Source organism: Ammospiza nelsoni, chromosome Z (assembly GCF_027579445.1).
Source record: "Ammospiza nelsoni isolate bAmmNel1 chromosome Z, bAmmNel1.pri, whole genome shotgun sequence".
Lineage (NCBI taxonomy): Eukaryota > Metazoa > Chordata > Aves > Passeriformes > Passerellidae > Ammospiza > Ammospiza nelsoni.
The window spans coordinates 38,092,754-38,114,288 of NC_080669.1; the positions used below are offsets into that span (position 1 = coordinate 38,092,754).

General features: G+C 38.2%; 1 protein-coding gene across 2 annotated transcripts in view; it reads left to right on the forward strand.

The window, feature by feature from the left end:
* TTC39B (tetratricopeptide repeat domain 39B) overlaps positions 1-21,535 on the forward strand; it is a 77,939-nt gene that overhangs the window by 24,112 nt on the left and 32,292 nt on the right. For both annotated transcript variants that reach the window (XM_059492513.1, XM_059492512.1), the window contains exon 2: positions 2,162-2,196. Coding sequence is in view for 1 of the 2 variants with exons in the window: in XM_059492512.1 (XP_059348495.1) it covers positions 2,162-2,196 (35 nt within the window). In the remaining variant the exon portion in view is untranslated. The remainder of the gene's footprint in view (positions 1-2,161; positions 2,197-21,535) is intronic.

The window sequence follows — 21,535 nt, forward strand, 5'->3', positions numbered from 1 at the left end:
TTTTTGTTGGTTTTGGTTTTTTTTTTTTTTTTTTTTACATAGAAGCTGCCTTCAGTGATTTTGTTTTCAGCACTTTTGAGGAGTCCCTTGAAAGTCTGTGACTATTCCCTATGCATATGCCTTGGTGTTTGGGGAAAAAGATTAAGGTTGTACTTCATCCTTTTAAATGTTTGGACAGCCATTTGAACAGTGTGAATGACAGGAATCAAAACTCAGAAGCCACCAGGCAAAGGAGGCGTTTAGCTAGACAGAATGCAGATTCTCTCTCTGTTTCTTCCTGAATGGAGGTGCTGCCCTTGTATGAAGGTTTGAAAGAGCCTGCAAAAGAGTCAAATCATAGATATTTTTTCATGTGAATTTCCAGTCATTACTATTCTTTATTAAGTACTTGACAGTTCAAAGTACGTTACTTTTGCTTTTCAGGTTTGTTGTCTTAGGAGAAATGGAATTGTGCTCCAAAAGCTATAAGTGTGTTTTGCCGTGTTTGTTCTGCTGAATTTCTTCTTTTGTCTCCAGAAGTGTCTAAAGGAGGCAAGTAGTCTTTAGTGAAGGAGTTTATTAGAAGACTGGTGACTGCTGTCAGTGTCTAGGGTGAGACATGGGTAACATAATTTCTGTTCAGGATGTTCCTGTTGGTTTCTATTCAGCTTTCTGAAACTCCAGTTTACCACAGATCAGGAGGATCATTTAACTGGCTTTTTCAGAGTTCTTTTAAATGGCTTTTTCTGAGTTCTTTCAAGTTCTCCCTGTACTTGGCTCTGATGAGACCATTCTTGAAATTCTGTGTTCTGATTTAGTCCCCCTCATTCCAAGGCAGACAGTGAGGTGCTGTGGCATGTATAAAGAAGGACATGGAACTGGTGAAGGGTCTGGAGCATAAATCATGTGAGGAGGGGCTGAGGGAGCTGAGAGTGTCTAGCCTGGAGCAGACTTCAGAGGCTAACTGAAAAGGGTTGTATGGAAATGGGGGTTAGTCTCCTCGAGGTACCTTCCCGGGATATATTAAAAATCTGTTCCATCATGCTTCTAGTTTTTCTTAAGGAAAGAGCAGAACACACAATTACATGTGGGAAATAGTTTTTGATTGAAGAGTGACTGAGTAAAGTAGCAGTCTTTGGCTCAGAAGAGAGGTAAGTTGGATGATGTAACAAAAGCTTTCAAAATTTTAAGAAAAGAGTAAGTACAAATTGATTCTTTATTGTTTTTGAATAAATAAAACTAGGAATTGTTAAACAAAGGTAGCTGGAGCCAGGTTCAAGTAGAAATTCTTATTTTGCACAAAATGGGTATCAGGCTCATGGAATTCCTTACTAATTTTATAACTCATGAATAAAACAGTCTACATGCGCTTGAGGAAACTGGAATTTGGAAGGAACAGAGATCTGTTGAAAATCACATGATGATCAGACTGTATTTAGGCCTTGAATACCTGGGGTTGCCAGAGGCTGGAAAGTGTGAGGTGGAGAGGGATTTGTGAGGGAGTGCTGTAGCCCATTTGTCCTTGCCACACACTTCTAGAGCCCAGTTTTGGAAACTGGATACAGAAATAAACGATCTTTGAGCAACGCTGTTCTGCTTGTTTTTACATTTTTTACATTTGTGCATTTCTTCCTTTATTTCAATTTGAAATTTGAATCTAGGTTGAAAGAACTTTGAATCTAGATGGAAAGCAACAACTTCCAGATTTGTGGACTAAGCTGTTGACATAACAGCTTTTAATGTGGGAGCTGGCTGTATATGCATGCTATCTGTCATGCATTCCAGACCTCTTGTATGTACTCTGGCCAACCTGCACATCAGGTATATGCACCTTTTGTTTTGTGTGTTGATTATACTGTTCAGCTAGTGCATCCTGACGTGTGCTGCACAGACTCCTGAAGCATAAGCCTGTATTGCCTTCTGTGATTTACATGGTGGAAGCTTAGAATCTAAAAAGGAAAACATCTTTGGTTTAATTCAGCTGTAGTCTGATGTAGTAGGCCCATCGGAAATATCTCTGTATAATGATTTGCAGTGAAAGCTTAGCAAAGAGTCAGTAGACTGTGACTATTCTGGTGATTACTGTCTATTGTAGAAGTAAGTGCTATCTGGTAATGGTAAATTTCTGCTGTGCTACAAAACAAATGCACATTAGATTGAAACTTCTTTTTTTCTTCTGCAGGAAAACTTTGAAGATGCCTATGAAAACATCCCTGTGTAAGTAGAATTTTTTTTTAATGTATGCTTGTTGAAATTCCTTATACGGAAATAGAATACTGTGTGCACACCATTCCAGGGAAATATAATTTTATATGCACTGACTACATTCACATTTTTCAGAACAGTTAAAGTCCTCAAGAGTTGAGAAATGGAAGTATGAGTAGGTTGATATATATGATGAAATATTTGTCAACAAATGTGACAATTGTAAGGAATTAAACCAGAAATCTAGTAACTGAATTACATACTGACAGCTTTAGACATTTTTGCATGGTGAAAAAATATAGTCACTTAATGTTATTGGGAAAATTTTGGATCATACGTTATGTAAGACTATCTAAGCAAGATTTTCAAAATGGAAGTTGCTCTGTCTTATAATATACTGCTGCACAGATGTTTTCCCCTAATGAAGTGATATAGTCATTTCTCTGTTGTAAGATCTCATGCTGAAGCAACAACTGTGTTAAACTGTGATGAAAACACATTATGCTGTTTGTAAGTGGTTTTAGTTTTTCTCCAGGATTTTCTTGCATTTTTATGCCATGAGACACATGAGGAAGGGACTTTTGCTGATATCCTCAGATCACTAAAACACTTCTAGACCCAGCAGTAGGTTTGGACTGAACTTCATGGCCAAAACATCCATGGCCTTGGAAAATTGTATTTTACATATTGCCAGACCCTCTGTTTGTATCTTACCTAGAATAGTAAAGTCTGATCTGTGTAAAACTGAGAAAAATTAAGCATTGTTTCTTGACACTCAGAAGGAAACAAGAACCTGATATGTTCAAGTTGGGAATTCTTCATTTTAAAGATTACTTACTCTTCCTTCACTGCCTTGCAGTTTGTCCATGATTGGGTAACTTATCTCTTCAGCTGCTGTTCTCCCCTGGGACAGGGACAAGAGTAACTCTGAAATGCTATGTGAGACTATTTGTCCAATGTTCATTTGTTCCATGAGAAAGTGGTTTGTTGTTTTCTGTTGATGTCTGAGCTGGGCTTGGTTGTTTATTTTTGGCATGTAGAGCCAAAATAAATAATAAATAATTTGTTCTTCCTGAGTGTCTCTTCTGTGTTCATAGCTGACTTACAGGTACACTTCTTATAACACAAGTTAGGATGTCAGTTTATTCTGGCTAGTATTGCTTCCATCTGCAATAAGCATTGTATAGAAGAGTCAATAACAGATGATAGAGAGAATATTAATGGGGCAAAAAACAGTGTTGTCACATTGAACATAGTGAATGTGTATATTTTTTTGTATCTGGGCAGGATTCTTCACTGGATTAGACTTGCCTTTCCCAAATTCTTTCAAAGATATGACTATTAAAAAAAACGTGGCTAAGAAACTGAAAAAAAATCTTCGAATGTTTTCTGGAAGTCTTCCATCTTATCTTTCTTGAAATGCTTTGATTGTAGTTTTCAAATGATGCTAGTAGTTTGCCTGAGGGAAAGCCCTTTTTAAATCTAATGCCATACTGGTTGTTCCTGAGTTTTCTCTATCTACGAACAGAGAATTAATTGTAGTTTTTTCATTACTATATTGAAGCAATGAATGGCTCGAGGTTTAAGTTTCTGGGAAGCTGTGTCTGTTTTTTTTATTTTGCTGTTGTTAATAGTCACGTTCTTAATTTTTCTGTGTCAGTGTTTCATTCTCCCTTGTTTTGAATAGGAAGGTGACATTGTTAGAGCTCTGTGATAAGATGCCTGGCATTGGTTTGAGTCCTTTGTTGCAGTTAGTTATATCTTATTGAATTTAACTAAAATGGACCTTTTTTTATAGGGAGTTGGATCAACAAAGGCTCACATTTACTTTTGAGATCAGTTTTGGTTCAGATTCTGTCAGATCATCATGGTGGTTTAGAGAATTGGGAAAGAATGTGTAACAACCAGATCTTCATGTATTTCACACACCACTCTGCAATTCTTAGTGTAAAATATCTATAGAGTAACACGGCTCTGTATTTTGCACCAGTAGATGCTAGTGAATGGTTTTTCTAATCCAACTTGACTTCAACTTCTTTTAATATTATTGCTTACCAACAGATACCAGATTGTGCAGGTTAGATGTTGAAAGGGCAGTAAGTTACCTTAATATGGTAAAATCCTTCCTTAAATCCCATGTGCTGGCTGTCATGTCTGAGGACAGGCCCAGGAGAAAATCAGTCTTTGCTCCAGTGGTTTAAATGTATTAGATTCTCTTTTGTAATCTTCTACTCATGGTAGTTACTGTAGATATAAGCAACAACTCCAAAACATGTAATGATCACAAAATACTTGCTTTGTAGAAACATGAAGAAACCTTTAAACAGAGTTATTTACTGTGAATTTTGTTTACTGGTACTAAAGGTAAAGAAGACTATTACAGTAGGTCACTCTGCTATTTTACTTAAAGCAAGCACTAGCATTTAATATCTTCTCTGCCAACAAAAGTAACTGAGTTTTGAAAGTACTGGTTTGATAGCAACACTTCATAGACCATCTTCAATCTTCCAAAGATAATAGGTGGAATATATGTCAAAGTAAATTCATCATTATCTGTTTGTGTTAACTCAGAGCTAGTTTGATTGGCATATTCTGTTGTAAAAGGGACTGAGTAACTAGAGACAAACTGTGGTTTCTGTTGTGGAAACTGAAGCCTCTGACAAGAAGTTTTGTTGTGGTAGGCTGTTTTTTACCATTTTTGCACTGGAGTGTTTCCTTCCAAGTTTTGGTCTCGGTGGATGTGTTTGACTGAGTTACCTAGTGCCTGCCAAGCATCTACAGATACAAAAACATAGATATACATACATAGATGGAGCAGATTTTGTGTGGTTTATTCTTTTATGTAATGCTTGCTAAAAATGCCTCATCAATACCTAAATCTTACTGTGGAAAAACTACAACTTTAATTTCAGTCTCACTAAACAAGATAATTCTCTACTTCTCTATTTTTTTCAAAATATTTCTGCTACCTTAATTTCAAATAATTCTGAAAATCTCTTCATAGAGAATTCTGAAAATCTCTTTGAATCTTTGCAGATATTCATGTTTTCTGTTGTCAAAGTGTAATTTTCTAAATTATATTGTCTTTGGCTTTACAACTAGATTGAAAGCGGTTTGAGTTCTTAACAGTTTTTAACCATCACTGTATTATGCTTAGCATGTACTGACCTTGCCACTGCTATTTTGATTTCTGTATATATTTTATCCTCTGAAGTTCTCAATTTGTTTAGAACATGCATGAAATTATAATTTTGTTTCTATTTCTGTCCATCTCATTTTACTTACTGTTCCTTAAAATGTCATCTGTATGTGAAAGGAATAAGTAGCCATCAATTTATGTTTGTCAATTCAATCTGCCTTAGATTGCCATGCAGTCTTTCTCTTTGAGATAAAGGCAAAGATAGTGCCTTTGTTTACTAAACCAATATCAGAGGCTTATGTAAATGAATAGCAGCATTTAGAGCAACTGCTCTATCTATATAGCTGTGTGGTTATGTAGATGCTCTGTATGAAGATGCTCTGTCATAGTTTTTGGGAAGAAATGCAGTAGTCTGGCTGATGGCTTCAAGCAGCTCATATGCAGAGGAAGTCTTGATGTTGTGCTATTTTTCTAGAAATTTTAGACACCAGACCCTGTGTCATGTCATCAGTGGAAAGAGAGCGAGATCTCACTTAAATGTGTTTAAAACATTAAGTATTGGAAGAGTGGGAGCTTGCATTCTGTAAGCAAAGCAGACAGATGATTTTTGATCAAGAATGGAACTCCTGGGATTTTTTGTCTTTATCAATTTCAGCAGAAAGAGACATACTTGGTTGATTCTCTTTTGCATTTTCTTTGCCTGACCGAAGCCGTGTACTGTTAATCCTTGATCCTGCCAAAGCAGCTCTGTGTGGTATTACTGGGGTGATAGATTAAGGGCCAGAAGTGTTTAAGGAAGTTAGAGCAGGTTATCCTTGTAATCTTAGATGTGTAGTTAAGATTTCAGTTACACCTGCACATGTGAGTGTTTTGTCCGTGAATGAAATTGAACAGTTAAGGAAATGGCTCTAAATTCAAATTTTAATTCAGCAACCCAACAACTTTTAGGGACAGTTCCTGTCTTCCTAAGTTTAAACTCACATTTTGGCATTGTCTTGAGATGGTGAGAAGCAGCTGTGACAATTTAAGTCATCAATATTTTATTTTCTTATGTTTGACCTTCAAGGTTACTGGCAAAAAGTTTGAGTAAAGGCAGTTTTTGTGTCTAGAAGATATTTTCATAGCTGCATAAATATAAAAACATGACCCACTAGCTACTTCATATTGTGAGTTTCAAGATTTGAAAGAGCAGTAATGATACAGCAGCCTTATCTCTCTAATCTTTCCTCACCCCAAACAGTTCTAAGATTATAGATTTTTAAACTTGGGGAGGTTTCCATTGGTTACACGTTTTCATGGTTACACATTTTCATGTCTAAACACCTGTTTATTCCCACTACACCTTTTGCCTGTGCTTTAAGATTTCTTTGTGCTTGTATTTCAGTAGAAAATGTCAGGCCACATTGTGCTATTGTTTGTATTGGGATCTTCTGTTCACTTTGACATGTGTGTTTCCACTTGTGTTTGTAGCTCCTTAGAAACCGAGGAGAGGAGGTAGACAAAAACCCAAATTCAAAAAAACCACAGAAGTGCCCAAAACTCTGCATGTTTTCCACACTCTGTTATTCTTTTTGCAAGGCTTTGCTTAAAAGCTGGTGCACAAAAAGATATTACAGCATGTTTTTCTGTTATCTCACGTTCACCAAAAGAAATCTGTCTTACTTGAGCATAAATATTTCTTTGCAGTTCTGTGGCTTGTTCATTCATTACAAATCAACGTTGTGGCTTTAAATTCACATAATTTTTAGAATGGGACTTTCTGGAGACTTACGGAATCTATTTAAGTGTTGTGTTGGAATCTTGATATTATGCTGGAATACATTATGATATCTCTGTTTTCTTTCTTTAAAGATCTTTCAGGAAAATAATGTTTGTTCTGTGCTTTGATAAAGACTGCATAACACTATTTGTGGCCCTGCAGCTCAGGAATTGCCTTCTCTGAATAACTTCTGAGACTTGGAAAGTGATGTAGACTTTTGGATTTGTGGTGCAACCATTAAGATGTAAGTGCTTTAGACAAGAAAATGGAAAGATGAGTTTTAACTCATCAATGAAGAAAAATAATAAATTAGTCAGAATGTGTTGAGAAGCAGGATTGTTTTTAAGGAAAACAGACTGAAACCCAGATTTTCCTGTTTAAGTGATCAAACAAACAAAAAAATGACCTTTTTTTTATAGTGTTGCTTTGGTGTTTTATTTGGTTATGTCATGTCCACCCCTTCCTTCCCATAGGATTAAATGCTGTCACAGAGTGTTTTGGGAATCAGTCTGTGTGGAAGGTTTAGTGTATGTGTATTCATTTTCCTTTAAGTCAGTTGAGGGGAAAATGTTTGAGCATGGGCTCGTATTTGCAGACAGAAGGCTTGTTTTTGTCAGCTCTGTGGAAATGTTCTCCTGACTAACTCAGCTTTTTCTAGAAAGTAGTTTCTGAGCCGTCAGATGTGGACTGTCTGAACCTTATCCTATGTTAAAAACAGAGCACTCTATGTTTTGTGGGGAAATTGAGTTGACTTCTTTGTGACTGGGCAGCCTCGATTAAAACTTGTCTGTTCTTCATGTGTAAACAAGGTCACAGAAATCTTGGCACTTTTACTTTCCCTGCCCCTAATATTGTTATGCAAATTGTCAGTTAATATACTAAGCACTCCTTCAAATGACATGGTGGAGAACTTGGATATATATCTCTCAACTCCTTGGTCTTTAACACCGCTGGTTCAAGTTTTATGGAAAATGTAGAATGTCCCGATTTTAAAGGTGCTATTGTCCATAAATTACAGGTGTCAATTTCATCTCTTTGAAAGGTTTAAAAAATTCATGAAACCTCTTCCACCTGATCATAGCCCTTGGTTCCAAAGGTGTTGTAGAAAATACTGTGTAATTCTTTCCTAGTATGTTACAAATAAGAATGTTTTAACAAAAGTACATTGTTTAAATAAATTGGTTTGGAGTATTACTGCTGATACCTATTTCGCATGCACCTGAAATAAGTAAATGCAAACCTGTAGTTTCCATTTTACTCATTTTTGTGAGTAAGTAACAGTAAACATAGCTAGAACTAGATACTATTAATTCAGTTGCTACAGTTTTAGAGAATACCTTTTGAAGGTAATAGTGGAGGACATTGTGTAATTTTCTGCTGCTTAGCTCCCTTGTATTGAACTTTCATCATATCTCATCTAGAGAGATTAGACCAAGGGGGATAAAACTGTGTTGTAGCTGTTTTGCTTTTGACTCCTGCTTTGTTCTGTGGCAGCTGATATTCATAAAGAGAATTGTTTTTTAGCAGCTGTCTGTGTTAGTGATTTGTTTTGGTCATAGAACTCTAGCTAAAAATTTGGATTTCTCGGGAAAAGAATGTTGAAGGGTTAATTAAAAAAAAAGGGATGTTTGAGTACTGTCAACTAGCTCATGCCTGATTTTCTTTATTTATTTTTCTTCAGTGTTCCTTGCTATGAACTCTCATATATTTGATCTAGTTTTACTGCAGTTGCTTTAACATACTTTACTGCAGTTTCATTAGCATACTTTTCCTTTTTTGTCTTTAATTTTGTCCTTTTTTTCTTTTTTTTTGTATTCAGCAAATACAAAGGTGACTCCTTTTTTGTCTTTAAATATAAATTACTCTGCGTTCCTCATGTCTCCATTTTCCCGTTGCAGTTAGGAGTGATGGATTAGAATTAGGCTGCAGCACAGATTGGTAGAATCTCCCAGCATCCTCTTCCTGCAGAGGCATCAGCTTCCAGCATTGACTGTAGCTGCTGCCACTCTCACTGACATTTCTTTTGAATTCGGCTATGGAGAGTGCCTCTGTTGCCAGCTGCAGGCATGGAAACTTTTATTCTTTTTGCTTGATAACTCATTAATGAAACCTCGTGGATACTGAGAAATAAAACAGAATCACTTTTCTCTTTATGCTTTTCTTTGTCTTTTTGCCTTTTTTTTTTTTTTTGGTGTGTGTGTGTGTGCGCGCACGGTGGAAAAGAGTGAAAGAAGCAGCACTTATTTTTACACAAGGACTGTATTTACATACCTGAAGTTAACTGAATTAATCCTGTAAGTATATTATCTCTGCCTAATAGTTCTTGAAATCATGAATGTGGTAGCAAGATTTATGGGATTTTGTCTGTGAAAATTTGCTTTAGAATGTATGTCAAAATACAACATTGTTATTTTTATATAGATTTCCTTGAAGATAAAGGGAAAACTATATATTCACAATGGAATTATGAAATAATTGTTTCTCCTCTGCACTTCACAGTGGTGAACAATGCTTTTAGAGAGCAGAAGCTTCTCTGCTGATGTCAGTGCTTAATCAGCTCAGATACTGTAGGTTGTAGAACACTGCAAGGTGTGTATTTTGGGATGCCATTCTTTAAAATGTGGTAATTTAAGGACAGTATCAGACTTAGAGCTACTTTTTCCGTTTATAGACTATGTATTCTGCTCTTGGTAGCTGTGCTCATTTAACCATTTGAGGTTATATAATTTTTTACTTAAACATAAATAATTAATTTCATGGGATGCAATGCAGTGCTTTCAAAGTATTGCGTGTTAAGTATAATGCAGTGTGCTTTTAGACACTTTAGTTCAGAATATCTCCAGCACAGGCTGTAAGTTCACTATGTAATAAATACAAGTAAATTGGTTTGAAGTTTAGGAAGAGTGTCTTGCTAGGATCATGATGTCCTATTTGTCTCTTTGGATCTAGGCCAATATTTGTGTGACGCAGTGTTAGTCCCATAAACATCTGGCCTGATCTGGTGTCCTACTTGCAGCATGATTTTCTTTTCCCCATAGCAAGATAAGTGAAATTTCTGTTCATTTAATGTAAAACTTGTAGTGAGCTGTCATTATTATTCGTATATGCCAGCTCTCCAAGGAGGTTCCTTCTCAACCTATTTTCTTGTCAGTATGCCTTATTTGGATCTATTTTCTAGCAGAAATGTTCAACAGATCAAAATTGTGTATTTTTTTATGGTGGACATCTACTTGTCTGTATCTACATGCTATATATTAAGTTTTGGCACTATCGCTCTCTGCCATATTCAGATGATCATTTTTGTACATCATATTGCATACAATGACCTCAGCTTGATTATTTGATACAAACTGTTAGTCTGATAAGGAGTATGCAAATACAGTAAATTCTCAGTTTACCTGCAAAGATCTCATGTTAAAACTTACCTCTAAAAATACTGAGTCCCTTTCAATAAATCTGATAATCTTTTATACTGCTGTGTATTCCCATTAGTGTTGAACAGAATAGAAATTTAGAATAGAAATAATAAATTGGATTTTTCTTCTGCCTGCAAACCAGTACTGACACTTCCTTGATTTTTCTGCTTTCTCAGGTGGACTTGGTCAATTCTAAATGCCTGTGATCTGTTTGTTTTCTTGGCAGTTTTTAAGCTTACATATATTTAGGGTCAAATTTATGCTGGAGTGGCTTGAAAAGACTTAAATAGGCTTATTTTGTAATCATTTTAGTGATCAGACGAACTGTGTATGCCTATTCAGGTGGGTAAATAGTAACCTAAGGAATTGACATGTCTTGCTTTCACAATATGGGTGAGTCCTTATGGTAAATTTGGGTCTCTCTTTCTGTCCATGTGCAATGCAATCTGCTGTTGAACTGAAGAACTTGTTGTCATATAAAACTGCTGACGCTTCTCCGATGATAAAAAACCACCTGACTTGAGGTAAATTGATTATTGGCTTACTGAATCTGGATAATGATCCGTCAAAAACTGGAACATTTGGCTATGCTCATGTTTCTTTTTAAAAATACAGATAAGACACAAAAGTGGCTCAAAGTGTAGCCTGTGTTATTTTCGGAGTAGTAGACTCTGTTGGCAGTGGTGGGTTGATGGTGAGCCAGCAAGATGAGCTTCATCTTGGCACTAGATCCTGTGGCACCTGAGATTCAAGCAGATGGTCAATTTTGCCTAGATTTTCTTCCTTCCTGCTTATTCTGTTGCTTTGTTGCCCCTGTAGAGTAGTATGTGAGGATATACACCAATCAGTATTTTCTTGTGATATTCAGATGCTGTGTTGGTAGAGATATGTTGATAAGGAAAATCCATGTTTTTAATAAGACAGACGACCAGGAAAGTTCCTTGTCTCATCATCTGTCCCCATTCCCTCAGTCATTGAAATATTTGGAGGCTGAACCTCTTGATCGCTTTCTTGTAGTCAGTTGTTAGATTACCATGAGACAGTACTCTGGGTGCTGGGCTGCTTTCTGACTGGAAGACAGTCCAGTGCATGCCCTCTTAAGTTGGAGATTGCAAACAAAACTTACATGCAGAATATAAAGCAAATAAACATTTGTCTCCTGACACATGGTGATCTGACATTAATATTTCAAGATCTGATGAGACTTCTAAGAAGGAAGTTTTTTTGTAGAGAAAGGTTTTGTTTGTTTGGTGGTCTTTTAATGCATTTCATTTGTAAGACAGCATTACTAATCTCAGCCCTACTATGTTTGGAAAGCATAATACTGTCCATATACATTGCCCTAGCCATATGACCTATCCAAGTACAATCATCAGCCTCTACCATCCTACCCATCCTCATACTAACACTTTCCACCTGCAAAGCAGGCACAGGGCTGGCCCTACTAGTAGCCTCAACCCAAACCCATGACTCTAATCACCTACACAGCTTCAACCTCCTGCAACGCTAAAAATCATCGCCTCCACTGCAGTACTCCTGTAGTGCATTACTGCTGCTGTGAGCAGTAATAATTCCTAAAATAGAACGTTGTCACTTGTAGGTAAATCTGTTAAGTTTAGAAGGGCTAAGACTGAGACTTCTAGTTCTAAAAAGAAAGAGAGGGCAAACACTTTTCCTAAAATACTAGCAGGTTTTTCCTATGCCCAGCTTCTGGTCTGTAAGACAAAGCTGTATCTGCCATCTTTGCCCTTGCCTTGTTGCTACATTACATGTAACATTATACCTGTTAATGTATAGCAATGGATCAAATAAAGTCCTCTCTTAGTGAAATTCCAGTAGTCTATGAAAAGCTATCAGCCTCACCATTTTTTGACAATGCTAAAGTATAGATAAAAACTGTGAAGTAATTCTCAGCTGATTTCGGTGCATACTATTTTAATAATAATTTGTTTCAATAGGAGCAGCTATCTCCTTTTTTCTCCTTCAGTTATCTCTTCCCTTCTCACTGTTTTTCTGAGAGCTCTCACTCCTTTTCCACAGCTGTTTGTTTTGAAAAATAGTTTTCCATTCTTTCTCTTTATGTATACAAATGTGTAATATCAGCTAGCTGCTGTTTCTTTTTGCTCTGAATCATCTTTTCTGCCACAACTGTAATCTGAGGTAGAAGAAATTATTTAAAAAATCCTAACCCAACAATAAACAAAACCCCCAAGCAATGAAACAAAACCCCCAGTGGTATTAAAGGAAGGAAAATGGCCTAGTGGTGAGCTGGCTTGATCATTCAAAGGATTGTATGGGTAAGTCCGTTAGTATTGCAGCAATGATCCCGAAATTCACTGATAAAGATACAACTAGCTGGCTAAATGGTGCTATCTCATAGTGAGGTAGTGTTGAGGAGGGAGATGCAACAATACTAATCTGAATTGCTTTCTACCATGGTCTTTGCATTGTGCGTATTACCAGCTCTGTGGGCGGATAGTTGTCTCCAAAAATTCAAATGGAAGGTAGTACCAGGGAAGGGCTTGGGTAATAACAATGTTGTTTGTCTCTCTCTGCTATAGAATAAGATTTCAAATACAGTGTAAGGAAGTCCTAAGGGAGGAATAAGTGAAAATAAGTGTGTTACCCTGATGGTTTTGCCTGAATACCAAGTTACATAACCTAATGTAATTTAAACTAAATGACCGTTTAGGGGGTGTTTTGTCAGTTGTGTGTTTGCTGGTGAGATTTTTTATTATTTTTGTTTGTTTCTTTGTTTTCAAATTTGTGTGATGTTGGGTACATTTTTTGTACCAGGCTTTTAAACTAATTTCTTTCTGTTTTCAAATTTGGCTAGCACAGTTTTGTATAATTTTGCTGCCAGTTGGGTTTTTTTTAAGTGAGTGGTCAGCATACAGAATATTGCATGCATTGGTGAAGTTCTGGAACAGTGAAGACTGTGAGCCTTCAAAGGAATAAAGTCTGCCTGCATTGGCAAGAAATTTTTTTTCAGTGCTTACCATAAATATTTTATTTACCTAAAATTCATGCTTCTCATAAGAAGGAGTGTATACATCATGAATGCAGAATTTGCTGTGGAGGTGTGACTAGTGGATTTAATACCTGGGTAAAATAAGTTACTGTTTACTATACTGACCAGTTGACTGAAGACTTTCTGTATTAATGGTAATAGCCTAGGAGAGGAAATGCTTTATATAAATTGCAAATTGTTTCATATGCCTAGCAGTATGCCTTAAGGCATTTTTCTTACAGCATTTAGCCATTTTTCTGTTGTGTGTTTATAAATGGTGTTGAACACAGAGTTTTAGATTAAATGATAAAAAAGTTTGCAACAATTTTTCTGTTCTCATTTTAAAAATATTGATCACGTGATCTTATATTTCTCCAGAATTATCAGGGACGTAATATACTTTAGTATCTGCAGCAAGAAATGTTCAGCTGTGAGACAGGTTACTCAATTTGATTCTGCATTTCTGAATTATTCTCTGGGTGAAAGGTATGCATGGCATGCCTATAGGCGAAAGAAGAAAATTTTAGCTTCATGAGGCTTGCCTGATGACCCTTCAGAGGCTGTCCTGTACCTGTCCAACAAGATACTGAAAGACATATGCCAGCTGTAGCATTGTGTGGGATTGAGGGTTGTGTGCAATTTCTTGCATATGTCAGTTGTCCCTCAGAATAATGTGCATTGATGAGAATTCCTTAGGTTCAGACTTGATACAGGAATTATTCCTAAAGGTTGTGCATTTCTGCTTGTATTTGTTTAAAGCAAAGCATACAGAAGTCTCTCACTTGTGAGATATAGAGTAATCCCTTGTATAAGAAAATACAACACAACTAAAAAGCTATTTCCATTTGCTGTTTTGAACGTTTCCTATGTGCGTGGATTGTAATACCTTCAGCCATACTTCACTAAAAACTCTAGAACATAAAATGTAGATCTAACAGACTATCTCAGTAGGATTTTACAACAAGTAATTTTGCTTCATTTCATGATGCTCTTGGTGGGCTTTTGCCATGAGCACTAGTGCAACCCACTGCTCTGTTACAGGAAGGTAGTTCTACAAGTTTCTCACCTTCTGTGTGATGACTTGTGCTGCATCTTTGTCTGTGCAAATGACTAATAAAAGTGATAGCATCTAATGCTGTCCTTTAAGAAGGGATTGAATCTAAATTTTGGTGCAGCACTAGACAGAAAACAAGTATTACTGTTGTTGGGTGTATGAGTGATGCATGAGAGGGATAAGATGCAAAAGCCATTTTTCTTTTAAAATTACAAACTTAGTGGTGAGAAGTCCAGTGCTTTCAAAACATGAAGAAAGTTATTTGAAGAAATATTTCCAGACAGAAATAATATCTGAGTTGTCTGTATGATTGCTCAGGTACAGTGAATACACATGGGTCTATGCTAGTCTTTATGTGAAAGTGGTTCCTGTTGGACATTTCAAATTTTGCAGTTGCTAGCTGTGCATATAAAAACATCAAATGCTGCCTTAAAATAGGTATTTTAAGGACAAATCATCAGAAAAAAAGTGTTCACGAGGAGATAAGCAATCCTGCAAGCTTTTCAGACACAGGAGACTGCCCTCTATTTGGATGAACATTAAAAAGGTACTAAGAGCCATACTTCACTGGTGTTTCCTTAAATAAACATAATAGAGATGTTTCCTATTACTCACAGACACACAGTCTGTTTTCTACTTAAAGTTTATTGAAAGAATGTGAAACCTTACAGAGGAAAGGTGTTAATCACAAGAGGAATTGACACATGTCAAGATAAAATAGTCAAAGAAAATAAAAGATATGGGGTTTGTATAGTATTTTACAGAGCTAGGCAGAAGGAGTCTCTGCCACAGCAAAGGAGGATTCCTCTTTCTCCTTCACGGAGACTGAAGTAACAGTAGACTATGACAGGACTTCCAGTGTTTGCATGTTTGAGGACTGACAGAAATCAACAAAGAACCTGTTCCTTAACAATTACCTTTTTCTTAATGTATGATTTTTAAATGTTACAGAAATAAGGATGTTAGTATTCTTGTCCTAGTGACATGCTTCTAATCTGAAGCATCGTTTAAAATGAAAACACAGCAAAAAGAATTATGCCAGGAACAGACTTTTGCTGCAGTAACACAAGGTGTCTGAGTCATTTCAGTTTAAAAAAAGAGTAGTAATATGGTGGTGACAGTTTTTCAAATGTTTTGGATTTCTGCTGTATAGTAAAACCAGGCAAGAGGACATCAAGTGCATTTTTGCAGTGTGAAGTTATGCCAGACATGAACATGAAGTGATGATTTATTATGTCTGTGACCTGTAAACTGTGATGTTTGATACTGTAATTTTAGTCCAGCTTTTGATGCTGGCTGGGAGAAAGTCTTCCAAGGAGACTGGGAGTGAAGCAGTGTGCTTCAGCAGGCTCTTCTGAGAGCGACCAGCGCTCTTGGGGCCCAGAGCACACTTGCTACAATGGCTGACAAAAGAGGGGAAGGTCTTTGTTTGGAGATCCAAAAGCTGATTATTGCTTTGGAGGGGGTCCAGGGACAAAGATGAACTTGGGCTGAGTGGCACAGAATTTTATGTGGGAAAAAGGGGTTGATCGGAGGGTCAAGGACCAATGGGAACAGGTGGAAGTGGTGCAGAGCAGAGACAGCCAACCAGGGGAATCATAGAGTAATAGGAATGGAACACTGCAACAAAGTGGGATCAGGAGAGGGGAGAACATTCTAGCGAATGTACAGATATGGTGAACGAGGGCTGAACTGAGGTGGAACAACTGTACAAACTAATAGAACTCAAGACATTAACATGTGCCGGCAAAGGCCTATGGGAGGGAGGCAGTTCTCACCCTAACCGTAGAGGGGTGTTTCTCCTTGCCTGCTTTGGCATCTCTAGGGCTGGGGCATTTCAGCCCTAGTGGCAGGCCCTGGGCCCTCTGCATGGGAGGGCTGGATTTGAGTTTATTTTATGCTAAGCAGGCATGGAAGTACACAGCTCAGGGTCAGGTGTGTGGAAAAAGCATAGTGTGGTTTGCACATAGTTCCCTTGGTATGTGGAGGGAAGAGAAAAGGATTCCTGTCAAGTAAAAAACTTTAAAATTATCGCTGTTCTTGGACATTACCAGGGATCACTAAAGTTGAAGTAGAGCAGTTTACAAAAATAGTCAGAGCCTTCTAGCCAAGAAAATGAAAGTATGGGATAGATTCTACTGAGGATCAACTGTTAATTCCTGTTAAGAAGTCATGTTGTGGCTGTTTAAGATAGTTACTCTTTTTGATATGGTAAAATATAAGCAGTTCAATATTGAGTTTTCTTGAACCAATTCATTGCTGCAAAGGCAAAGATCTACTTCAGGAAGCATATAAGCATTCTGTATAGTGACAGTATCAGATTTTGACAGCATATTATGACTATTTGACTTAACAATCTTCCTCCAGAAGACAAGAACCAACTGAGAGCAATCCGTTTTAAAGCTGTTTTTGTCATCGTTAGTTTGGCAGTAAATACTCCAGCACACACTTGGATAAATGCTGTTCAAGAAGAGTACTACATATGGTAGCTTCTTGCTGCCGATACTGTAGTTCACACACGAGGTGATACTTATTTAAGTTTATGAAAGTAAATGCCTCTAAAATACTTTCCTTCTGATTTAGCTCCTCTAAGTGTTAAGGGTCACTTGTTGGCTACAGTATTTATGTCCTGGGAAAATTTTTTCTTAATTGTAATGCATCTTGTTTTCTTGATACTTGTACTCAAAATAGCATTTTCGCCATATTTCCTGCATTTTTAGAAGACCTTATTTTTCCTTTAGTTTGTGTCAGATTTGCATCTTAATATTATTATCTTAAAACAGTTATTGCTAGTTTCACTTTTTTGTGGTCTTTATTACTTAAAATTTTGCTTTATTCTCACTAATCATTACAAACATTTTTAGTAACTGTAGTGAGGCTACCTTTGATTAGAACAGCTGAACGAAACCAATTTGCTGGCAATTCAGTGTTGTTTATCAGATAAGGCTGATTATTTTGGCCGTGTTGTAAAAAAAGCCAACAAAATGTTTTAGAAGTTTAAGAACTAAATTCTTCAATCCCTATTCATGTAAAGTGTTGCTTGAACACTTGAGTCTAGCTGATGTTAAAAAGGTGATGTGGGACCCAGTCCTAAAGATTTAATATAAAAGGTGGAAAGCACTGGTAGATTACAGGTAAATTTTTTTCTGCAGTTCTCCCATTCTGCAGTACCTCCTGAAACCCCTTCTAAGAGAAGAGTTGGTAAATCACTGCACCTGGGGTGATTGTTAAAAGCTTACTAAATCTTCTGCAAATACAAAGACAGCCACATATACCAAGTTAAGGTTCAACTTCAGCTATATAATGGCTTTTCAGGAATACTCTTAGACTAAACCCTGATGTAGAGAGATGCATGTCATTGCCTAACTCATTACTCATGTGTACATAACTTTTAAATACTAATGCACTGACTTTTCCTTTTTTTAGGCTGGTAGTTATGCTCCCTTTTTCTATTAATCTACAGAGGGGGGAAAAAAGGAAAGGAACTTAAGTTGTAAACTGTTCTGATGCTTTAAATTAATAATGTTTTTGTTTTGTGTTCATCTTGAGGACTGTTGTCCTAATAAGTGAGTATTCCGGTATGTCTGGGGTTTTCAGGTTGTATTCTTATGCTTTGTTTCTGTTGTGGTTCCAAGTAGCTTGTTAGAAGAACCTACTTAAAGTTGCTAATAATTAACTTGCTTATGAACAGTATATTCCCACTGAATTAGAATAATTTCATTAGTTTATCATCAAACTTAAAGTACACAAACTATTGCTGGGATTCACAACATTTCCTCTTTTTTCCTGAAAGAAGTTTGAAATAGCAGTGAGAGGAAAACCTAAAAAATGCTATCAAAAATGCTATCTGTTGGGGAAAAAAAAAATCCCTAAAGTGTCAGGACTGTAATACAGTAGCATTTTATTCTCCTTGTAATGTAACGTTATTATCTTGCTGTAACATTCAGTATAGCACAATTTTCTGATCCTTTTTATTTCATTTGGCTGGGGTAGCATTAACTTTCTTCACAGTGGCTGGTATGGGACTGTGTTTTGGGTTTGTGCTGAACATGGGATTGATAATACAAGGAAGCTTTTGTAACTGGTGAGCAGGGCTCACACACAGCCAAGGCCTTTTCCACCTTCTGTAATGCCACATTGGTGAGGAGGTTGGGAGGGCACGTGAGAGGGGCAGCCAGCATGTATTTCAGAGGTGCAGGTCCTGCCTGACCAACCTGGCTTCTTTTTATGACCAGGTGAATCAACTGGTAGATGTTGTCTGTTTGGACTTCAGCAAGGCCTTTGGCACTGTCTCCCACAGCACTCTCCTGGAAAAGCTGGCAGCCCACGGCTTGGACAGGAGCACTCTGTGCTGGGTTCAGAACTGGCTGGGCGGCCGGGCCCAGAGAGTGGAGGGGAATGGTGCCACATCCAGCTGGTGGCTGCTCATTGATGGTGTCCCCCAGGGATCAGTGTTGGGCCCAGCCCCATTAAATATCTTTATTGATAGTCTGGATTGGCAGATCAGGTATGTCTGCAGTAAATTCACAGATGCACCAAATTGGGTGCAAGTATCGATGAGCTGTTGGGAAGGTAGGAGGGTTCTGCAGCAGGACCTGGACAGACTGGATCGATGGGTGGAGTGCAACAAAATGAGGTTTAACAAGGTCAAGTGCCAGGTCCTGCACTTTGGCCTCAATAGCCAGTGCCCCAGGCTGGAATAGAGTGGCTGGACAGTGGCCAGGCAGAAATGGACCTCAGGGAGGTGACTGACAGCAGCTGAACATGAGCCAGCAGTGCCCAGGGGGCCAAGAAGGCCAGTGGCATCCTGGCCTGTGCCAGCAATGGTGTGGCCAGCAGGAGTAGGGCAGGGATTATCTCCCTGTACTCAGCCCTGGTGAGGCCACATCTCAAGTGCTGTGTCCAGTTCTGGCGCCCTCAGTTTAGGAAGAATGTTGAGATGCTGGAGTGTGTTACGAGAAGGGCAGTGGAGTTGTTGAAAGGTCTGGAGCACAAATGCTATCAGGTGTGGCTGAGGAAGCTGGGGTTGTTTAATCTGAAAAAGAGGAGGCTCAGGGGTGCCCTTATCATTCTCTACAACTGCCTGAAAGGAGGCTGTAGCCAGGTGGGGATGAGTCTCTTTTCACAGGCAACCAGTGACATGACAAGAAAACTCAGTCTTAAGCTACACCAGGGGAGGTCCAGGTTGGACATTAGGAAGAATTACTTCACAGAAAGAAAGACTTGGCTTTGGCTACCCAGGAAGGTGCTGGAGTCACCACCCTTGGAGATGTTTAAGAATCAAGAGTGGGTGTGGCATTTAGTGCTATGGCCTAGCTGACACAGTGGTGTTTGGTCGTAGATTGGACTTGATCTCAAAGGCCTTTTCCAATCTAGTTAATTCTATGTGATTCTGCAGTTCAGGTGACCCAAGCTGACCAAAGGGATATTCCAGACCAGAGCATGACATCATGCTCAGTATATAAAGTGGGGGGAAGAAGGAAGAAGGGGAGGACAGTCACAGTGACAGCATTTGTCTTTTCATGTCACCATTATGTGTGATGGGGCCCTGCTTTCCTGGAGATGGCTGAGCACCTGCCTGCTCATGGGAAGCAGTGAGTTGATTCCTTGTGTTGCTTTGCTTGTTTGTAAAGCTTTTGTTTTCCTAATTGAATTCCCTTTATCTCAACCCACAAATTTTCTAGCTCTTTTACCCTTCCACTTCCTTCCCACCAGTGTGAGAGTGAGTAAGCAACTGCATGGGGCTTGGCTGTCATCTGGGATTAAACCACACGAGTCTCTTTTGGTGCCCAGTGTGGGGCGCAAAGGGTTGAGATCAGGAGATATCTGACTAAAGTGTGTTAAAATAAAATTGTTATAAATATTCATTTTATTGGTTTAATAGTTGCTGGTTACAATATGGATTTATTTGCTCTCATACTTGTCGTATTTTGTCTATATTATCGAAATAATTCCTTACTTGCAGTACGTGTTCTGTGTGTTGTATTTTATGGAATGGGCTTATCACATGATAATGTCGTTGCTCACCAGCATGATGTGTCTGTATGCAAGATTGCAGGCACCTTTGTGCCTTGGGAGTCACCTGCTGGGAGCAATTAATAATCAGGTTTTTTGGTTCCTCAGAGGAACAGCCTATGAGGGAGACACCTTCCTATATCTTTTTCTCCTCCTTTTTTTTCCTTCCTTGTCTTCCAGGCTGGTAGTCAAGATTTTAAAGATTCCTGAATATCCTTTGACTGCCCTTCAAAACAGCCTGGGTTTTTTTGCTAGGAGCCAGCATGTTGTTGCGTATGGTTCAGATCTTGTTTAAGGTCAGACTAATAACATGAGATATGCCCAAAAGCTGGATAATTCAGAATGACAGGGTGTTTGGGGTTGTATGGGCCAGTACCTAGGGCAGTGAGCACCTTCAGTGTGCTTGCACCTTTAATCTGATCAAATGCTGAATCCAGAAAAACTACTAAAATTTTGAAAAAAGTTGTTCTGTCACGATGTTTAACACTGCTTAGTACCTGCAGGAGAAAAAGAAGGTCTCTAAATATGACAGTGAGATGACAACAGGCTCTGCAGCTGCTCCAGCCACCTGAAAGACACTGTGACTACTCCACTCCCACCAACTGTGGCGATGGCACTGAAACCACTGAAGGAGAGAATCAGCGTGGGCTGGTGTTGGTGGACCCTGCACAGAAGCAGAAGAAAGATACATCAAAATCACCCAGTCAAAAAGCTTTAGCAAAAAACAGTCAATGACAAGGAGAGTGAGGATGATGAAGCAGAACCATCACAAGGGTGATTTTTCAGAGCCATTATCAAGGCCATCACAGGAACCAGAAGTGACATGAATTGATCCCTATCCCTGAGGGAGCTATGGGAGACATGAGAAGATTTCAGCAGTCATCCATGACTATATTGCTGCCTAGCTAGTGTGCTGGTGGGACAATGGAGCCAACAGTGTGGAATTAGTGGGTATGGA